Source organism: Chrysochloris asiatica, unplaced genomic scaffold (assembly GCF_000296735.1).
Source record: "Chrysochloris asiatica unplaced genomic scaffold, ChrAsi1.0 scaffold00178, whole genome shotgun sequence".
Lineage (NCBI taxonomy): Eukaryota > Metazoa > Chordata > Mammalia > Afrosoricida > Chrysochloridae > Chrysochloris > Chrysochloris asiatica.
In genome coordinates, this window is record NW_006408696.1 from 75,936 (window position 1) to 84,456 (window position 8,521).

General features: G+C 45.0%; 1 protein-coding gene across 1 annotated transcript in view; it reads left to right on the forward strand.

The window, feature by feature from the left end:
* The window catches only part of ZNF771 (zinc finger protein 771), a 14,374-nt gene extending 5,853 nt beyond the window's left edge, over positions 1-8,521 (forward strand). Inside the window, exon 2 of the mRNA XM_006871902.1 lies at positions 7,709-8,521. Coding sequence (XP_006871964.1) covers positions 7,709-8,521 — 813 coding nt within the window. The remainder of the gene's footprint in view (positions 1-7,708) is intronic.

Below are 8,521 nucleotides of genomic sequence, written 5' to 3' on the forward strand. Positions count from 1 at the left end.
TCTGCTGCACAAGACCTCTTTAAAGTGCTGAAAAACAAAGATGTCAGTTTGAGGACTAAGGTGTGCCTAACCCAAGCCATAGTATTTTCAATAACCTCATGTGCATGCGAAAGATGGACGGTGAATAAAGAAGAATTGATGCATCTGAGTTGGTGTTGGAGGAGAATATTGAAAGTACCACGGACTGCAAAAGAACAAACAGATCTGTTTTGAAAGAAGTATAGCCAGAGTGTTCCTTGGAAGCCAGGGTGGCCAGACTTCATCTCTTTCTTATACTTTGGACATGTTATCAGGATGGACCAGTCACTGGCGAAGGATGTCATGTTTGGTGAAGTGGAGAGTCGGATAAAAAGAGGAACACCTCCAGTGAGATGGTTTGGCAGAGTGGTGGCAATGATGGGCTCAGGTGTAGCAATGATTGTGAGTTTGGACTGGGCAGTGTTTTAGTGTGTTGTGCATAGGGTCACTATGAGTTGGTATTGACTTGATGGCCCCTCAGAACAACAACAGTAAAGTCTATCAGTGAACAAAGTGGGAGAAACTTAAGGGCCCTAATGCATGGCATAAATACACTATCAAAAATAACAGAAAACACAAAAACTGAAGAAGACAAACTACATGACTGGGACCTTCTAAAAACTGATCTCATAAGTGCACCAGAAGAGTGAAAAGAGAACCCACAGACTGGAATTTTTTTTTAGCAATGCTGTATGAGACAAGGGATTAATCTTAAAACTTTATAGAACAGTTCTACACCACAACAAGAAAAAGGCAAATAAACCAGTTTAAAAATGGGCAGAAGACATGAACAGACCCTTCACCAAAGAAGACATTTAGGCAGCAAAAAAACACATGAAGAAATGCTTGTGATCATTAGCCATAATGCTATCCAGTTGGTTCCGACTCATGAGGAGTAGCTGGTAGGTTTGAACTGCTGATCTTGCAGTTAGCAGTCTGGTGCTTATTCTACCGTGCCAACCAGAACTCCTACAAGTTAGCCATTGTTATTGTTATTAGAGAGATGTAAATGAAAACAAAAATGAGATAGTGTCTCACTCTAGCATTAATGTTGTTGTTGTTAAGTCCCATTGAGTTGGTTCCAACTCATAATGATCCTGTATAGGGTTTCCAAGGAGCAGCTGGTGAGTTTGAACTGCCAAACTGCAGGTTCAAACTGACCCTGTGGTCCAGTGTTGATCTTACAGCGCCACATCAGCATTAATAGCAAAGGTCAAAAAAAACAAAACAATAATAAATGGTGGCAAGGATGTGAAGAGAATGGAACCCTCATATATTGCTAATGGGGCCATAAAATAGTGCAACCATTGTGGAAAACAGTATAGTGCTTCCTCAAATAGAAGTACCATCTGATACAGCAATCCCACTACTATGAGTGTATCCTAGAGAAACGAGAGCTATGACATGAATAGATATATGCACCCCTATGTGGTGCTGTAGGATAAGCACTGGACTGCTAACTGCAAGGTTGACAGTTCAAACCCACTAGCCACTCCTTGGAAACCCTATATAGAGTTGCTATTGGTCAGAATCAAATCATACAGAAGAATTGATAAACAAACTGGTACATCCACACAATGGAATACTTTGCAATAGAATGCAAACATTTTTTTGACATTACCAAAGGTATGAAGGGAAGTGGGGAGAGGTCACTAACTAGAGGGTAGACACATTAACTTGGGTGAAGGGGAAGGCAATATATAATAAGAGTTGTTGTTGTTGTTAAGTGCCGTCGAGTTGGTTCCGACCCATAGCGACCCTGTACAGGGTTTCCGAGGGTGTAAATCCTTACGGGAGTAGAAAGCCTCATCTTTCTCCCGCGGAGCAGCTGGTAGTTTCGAACCGCTGACCTTAAGGTTCGCAGCCCAATTCGTAACCACTATGCTACCAGAGCTCCTATATAATAAGAGGGAGGTCAGCAAAAAAGGGTGAAGGCAAAGGAAGACACCAGGAATACACGAGTTAAAGGCAACAGAGGTAAATATAGAAAATCCTACAATATAATTCAAGTGGAAGAATAGGCACCCAAGTTGAACAGGGGTGGGAAGGAGAATAGGACTATACCTATGAATTTAAAAAAAAAAAAAAAAAAAATCCAATAGAAAGTATTTTCTCAGAGGGATGTATCTATGTACATCCAGTCTTTTCTCCCCTGAGACCCTTGAGTGGTTTTGTTTCCCTCAGGATAAAATCTCAACTCCTGTGTCTGGCATTCAAAGTGCTTCCATCTGACTCCTTGTCATTCCAGCTTTATCTCTAATCACTCATCGCCCATCCTCTGAGATCTTCCAGCCTGCGTTCCACGACTAAGGAACCCTGGTGGTGTGAACTGTTAAAAGACTCTACTGATGTTGCTATGAAGTGTTATTGAGTCAGTTTCAACTCACAGTGACCCTATAAAGGGTTTCTGAGGAGTGGCTGGTGGGTTTGAACCACTGACCTTGAGCCTAGCAATCCACTGCTCATCCTACAGTGCCATATCAGAACTCCACTTGAATGATGTTGTTAAGTGCTGTCCAGTTGGTTCCGACACATAGCAACCTGCTACAGGGTTTCTGAGGAGCAGCTGGTGGCTTTGAACCACTGACCTTGTGGTTCGCAGTCCAGTGCTTATCCTACAGCACCACACCAGAACTCTGTTGGATTGATAACTCTTGTCGTTTCTAAAATAGTGTTTCTTCATTTTTAATGCGTGCATTAAAACCACTAGGAGCACAGTGGTTAAAGAGGTTGGCTGCTAACCAAAAGGTTGGCAGTTTAAGCGCACTAGCTGCTCCACAGGAAAAAGATACGGCAGTCTGCTTCCCTAAAGATTTACAGTATTGGAAATCCTATAGGGTCACTATGTTGTTGTTGTTAGGTACCATCCAGTTGGTACTGACCCATAGCGACCTTATGCACAGCAGAATGAAACACTGTCCAATCCTGGGCCAACCTCACTACCGTTGCCACGCTTGAGTCCATCGATGCTGCCACTTGGTCAATCCATCTCCTTGGAAGTCTTCCTCTTTTTCTCTGACCCTCCACCTTACCAAACATGATATCCTTCTCCAGTGACTGCTTCCTCCTGACAATATGTCCAAAGTATGAGAGACGAAGTTTGGCCATCTTGGCCTCCAAGGAGCACTCTGGCTGCACTTATTCCAAAACGGATCTATTGGTTCTTTTGGCAGCCCATCGCACTTTCAATATTCTTCTCCAACACCATAACTCAAAAGAATCAATTCTTCTATGGTCTTCCGTGAGTCTTATTAAAATGAAGATTGATATGGGGCCCAAGATTCTTTATTTCTAACAAATTTGCAATGCTGCTGGTCTGTGGACCCTATTATCTGTAGTAAGGGGGTATATGTTTTGTACCTTAAAGAAGGGCGATCCTAACTTCTAAGAGGGTCCAAAGGAGGGAGACAAGCTGTTCAGGTTAGTTCAGACTCTAGTCAATGAGATAGAATTGCATCATGGCTAAAAGCCTGAATGTTTAGGTAACAATAGTTTGGTTCAAATCTTGGATCTGCCATTAATTAGTTATGTGGTCTTAGATAGTAGCTTTACTTCTGAGTCGGGTTCCTATCTGTAAAATGGGGTTGATGATACCTAAGAATTTTAAATGCATGAAAAACATTTAGCACAGTTCCTGGTGCATAGCAATTACTCAAGAAATTGTAGTTATTAACAATTGTTATTATTATTAGAGAAGTAATGGCAAAGGAGGAAACTAGGTTTCTAGAATACTTCAGCAGGAAGGTAAGAGCGTGAATTTCAAACACCTGGATTATTATCATTACACTACATATCTTGATCCAGTACAAATGCTATTTAGTCTCCTTTTTATATCAAATCATTATAGAATTTGAGACATAGTAAGGGTCTTCAAGAAAGAGCCCTGGTGGTTCAGGTTAAGCACTTGGATGCGAACTGAAAGGGTGGTGGTTGGAACCTACCAATTGCTTTGTGGGAGAGAATGTGGCCATCTGCTCTGTAAAGATTTCCAGCCTTAAATACCCAATGGAGCAGTTCTGCTCTGTCACTATGAGTTTGAATCAACTCGATGGCAATGGGAAGGGTCTTTAATGACAATGTAATCTGGTAATTTGCCAAATTTCAGTTACCAGTAAATTGCTGATATGCTGTACTTAGATTTTTTAATGCTTCTAATAGATTTATGTTGTTCTGTTAAATAAATTTACCTTCTTCTAAATAGTAATATTGATGAAATTGTATCCATAAAAATAAGAAGATAAAAGTTTGCTCAATACTATCTAGAACCCTCTTGAGTGTTGTAGTGTGCAAATTTTGGAAATGCTGATCTTGTCTAGCTTAATGCCCATTCCTCAGTCAGGACTCTAAGGAGGGAAGGGAGTGACTGTCCCAAGGACCCAGTGAGCTGGATTCACCTCTTCTTCCAAAGACACTTCCCTGGGTGCCCAAGTTCCTTCTTCCTAGAGTTGTATAAAGAATGTCTAAGTCTGTGAACTCGAGTATGAGAAAGTCCTCAGGCTAGCCAAAAGCATCTTGAAGAAGAGTGCCAAGGGAACATGGGCCAAGAAAATGTATATATACAGTGCCAAAAGTTCTCTCTGCACTGGCAGATGCCTTGAAATAAATCCAGCTGATATCAAAACCAGAGCTAGTTTAGAAAGTGTAACCTTGAATCCAGCCAAACCGGCTCTGGGGAGTTTCTGATTTAAAGTATCAAGTTGTGTTTTAACCTTGAATCTTGTTGAAAGAGCTGGGGATTTGGGGTCTAGCCTCTGCCACGTCTTGGCTGAATTAGTGGAGGGAGCACTGTAGCCTGCTAGTTAGGACACACTCTAGTCAGCCCTGAGTCCCACTGGTAGTTTTTCAGTTATCAAAAGGGATAGCACCACTTGATCCAAAGGGGTAACAAGAGGTTTTACTAAAATAATGTACATAGACTAGTGTTGTCAAAGCTTGACACTGGAATGTTGATTATCACTATTACTGTTAAATGAACTGTTTCAACTTGGGTTCCCTTGGCTAGTCTCTGATTTCCCCAATTGCCTTGTTTTCTACTTCTGAGGTATTTACAAAGACCTTTAAAGGTGTGGTTTGCCTTCCCCTTTTTGCAGACTCAGAAGTAGAAGGCCGGACTAGTAGTCCTCGACTTACGATGGCGTTTCATCAGAGGACTCCATCGTAGGTTGTCTCTGCTGTCAGTAGAATACTTTTTTTCATTATTATTGCTTTTTAGCTCTGGTAGCATAGTGGTTACGAATCGGGCTGCGAACCTCAAGGACAGCAGTTCAAAACTATCAGCTGTTCCGCAGGAGAAAGATGAGGCTTTCTGCTCCCGTAAAGATTTACAGCTTTGGAAACCCTGTGTGCAGGGTCGCTGAGTCGGAACTGACTCCATGGCACATAACAACAACAACAACAGCAACATCTGTATACATCTGATCTTTGAACATCTGTGAGTGAATATCTGAGGATAACATTAGCATATCACATGATCAAGAAAAGATGTACAGAAAAAACACACAAATAGATGGTCATAAGTGTGGCTTGTTGTAGCTCGAATATGTCAAAAGTCGGGGACTACCCATAACTCCTCATAACTCCTGAAAGGATTCGCAGAACCTTCTCCCTCTGCTCTGTTCTTGTCATCACTGCGGTTTGCCTTCTGGCCTTTCTCTTCCCTGTTGTTGTTAAATGCATTGAATTCCAACTTATAATGACCCTATATAGGGTTTCCAGAGAACAGCTGGTCACTATCACTCTCTGAACCTGTTTCTTTATTTGTAAAATGGGGATAGTGAAGGTCGAACATATGGAAAAGCTAACACTGTCTTGTCCCTAATTTGTGGCAGGTGTTTGGTTGGGAGTTAATGTACCAATTATTGCCTGGCCCCAGGAAATTTATCAGCGTTAGTTTTGTTGGTAGCCTAGTGGTTATGAATCAGGCTACTAACCTCAAGGTCAGCAGTTCGAAACTACCAGCTTTTCCACAGGAGAAAGATGAGGCTTTCCGCTCCTGTAAAGATTTACAGCCTCGGAAACCCTGTACGGACTCCACAGCACATCACCACCATCACCACCGCCACCGCCACCACCACTGTTGGCTCTTATAGAGCATTTCTGTCCTTTTTCTGGCAGTTATTTCTTATTTCTTAGTAGGAGCCCAGGCCTTATGAAATTGGCTTATTTTCATAATTTTTCATTTCAGGCCTCCAAGTTTCATTTACTTCACAGTTTAAAAAATGGCAGGTGCTTGCTCTTAGAAGTTATTTAAAAGCCTGAACTTAGTCCTAGATGGCTTCAATGACCCCCCCACTCTCTTAGCTTCCCTGCCTCACTGGATGCTCCTCTGTTTCCTTTTACTGCCCCAGGGTCTCTCTTGGCCATTTTCTGGGTGGTCCCATCCTATCTCAGGATTTTACAAACCACCTTTAGGTGATGACTTCCCAGTTTATGTCTTCAGCCTAGATAGCCCTTTCCCCCCTGAGATGTGTGTCAAGGAGAATTGGATATATAAGCCCAAAACCGATCTCACCCCCTAACTGGCTCCTCCCACTCTTATCCTCCTCTCTGTATATGTTAACTTCACCTATGCACTTTGCTAAGATCAAAAACCTTGGAGTCTTTTTAACTCCTTTCTTTGCCCTATCTCTAATCTCTTATCAAATCCGTTGTCTTCAACTAAACTATATCCAGGCACCAAATACTTCTCACCCCTTTTGTCACCTGGGCAGAAGCCACTGTCAGATGATTACAGTAGCCTCCTCACTTGTTCTTCTTTCAGCCCCTCCCCTTTCATGCTGTTCTCAAGCCCGGCAGCCTGAGGAAACTTTGTATAAAAATATAAGTCTGATGTGGTCACTTTGTTGCTCAAAACTGTCTACGATTTCTTCTAACCTCTCCCCATCTCATTCATATTAAAAGCCAAAGTTCTCACTATGGTCAAGTCCCTAAACTAAGTGATTCCCCCACACCTCTTTGAGGCTTACTCTCCACTCACACAATGAGCTCTAGCCACTTTTTCTTGCCATTCCTGGAACTCAGCAGGTGAAGGGCCTTCCAGCTCCTTCTGTTCTTGGGAATTTCCCTGTAGTCTCATCTCTCACCTCTTTGTGGTCTTTTTTATGTAGCAGAAAGGTTTCCGGACAGCGCTATTGAAATTAGCATTCTTCCAACTCAGCAGCCGGTGCAGCCCCTTTTACGGAAAACAAGGATTTTCCTTTGGGTCAATACTTAATTTCTAGTGCCTTGATTCTTAATTTCTAGTGCCTTGGGCAGGGTCTGGCACATTGTACATGCTCAATAAATAGTTGTTGAATTAATAAAGAAAGCTAATCTTAGAGCAAGGAGCTCTGGTAGCGTAATAGTTACCAATCGGGCTGCTAACTTTAAAGTCAACAGTTCGAAACTACCAGTTCTGCGGGAGAAAGATGAGACTTTCTGCTCCCGTAAAGATTTGCAGCCTCGGAAACCCTGTGCAGGGTCATTATGAGTCGGAACCAACTCCACGGTCTTAACAACAACAATCTTAGAGCACCCAGTACCCACTGGCATTGTGAAATGAGCATTTCATTGAAATGCAGCGCTGATGGTGCAGATACTGTTGTTTTTACTGTTTTCCAGATGGGGAACTGAGGCTCAGAGTTTGCAGACTTGAGTTCTACGGTTCCGAGCCTATCTGTCAGGGCTGATCTGTGCCCCCCTTTTCCCACAGGTCCCGAGTGAGGCGCCTGCGCCCTCTGCCGACCCGACACGCCCACACGCGTGCACGGACTGCGGCCGCGCCTTTGCGCGCCGCTCTACGCTGGCCAAGCACGCCCGCACGCACACGGGCGAGCGGCCCTTCGCGTGCACTGAGTGCGGCCGTCGTTTCTCGCAGAAGTCGGCGCTGACTAAACACGGCCGCACACACACGGGCGAACGGCCCTACGAGTGCCCCGAGTGCGACAAGCGTTTCTCGGCAGCCTCGAACCTGCGGCAACACCGGCGGCGCCACACAGGCGAGAAACCCTACGCATGCGCACACTGCGGTCGTCGCTTCGCGCAGAGTTCTAACTACGCACAGCACCTGCGCGTGCACACGGGCGAGAAGCCGTACGCGTGCCCAGACTGCGGGCGCGCCTTTGGCGGCAGTTCGTGCCTGGCGCGCCACCGACGCACGCACACAGGCGAGCGGCCGTACGCATGCGCCGATTGTGGCACGCGCTTCGCGCAGAGTTCGGCGCTGGCCAAGCACAAGCGGGTGCACACAGGCGAGAAGCCGCATCGCTGCGCCGTGTGCGGCCGCGGTTTTGGCCACCGCTCCAACCTGGCGGAGCATGCGCGCACGCACACGGGCGAGCGGCCCTATCCTTGCACGGAGTGCGGTCGCCGTTTCCGCCTCAGCTCGCATTTCATCCGGCATCGGCGCGCGCACATGCGGCGCCGCTTGTATATCTGCGCCGGATGCGGGCGGGACTTTAAGCTTCCCGCTGGCGCCACGGCTTCTACGGCCACGGAGCGCTGCCCCGAGTGCGAGGGTAGCTGA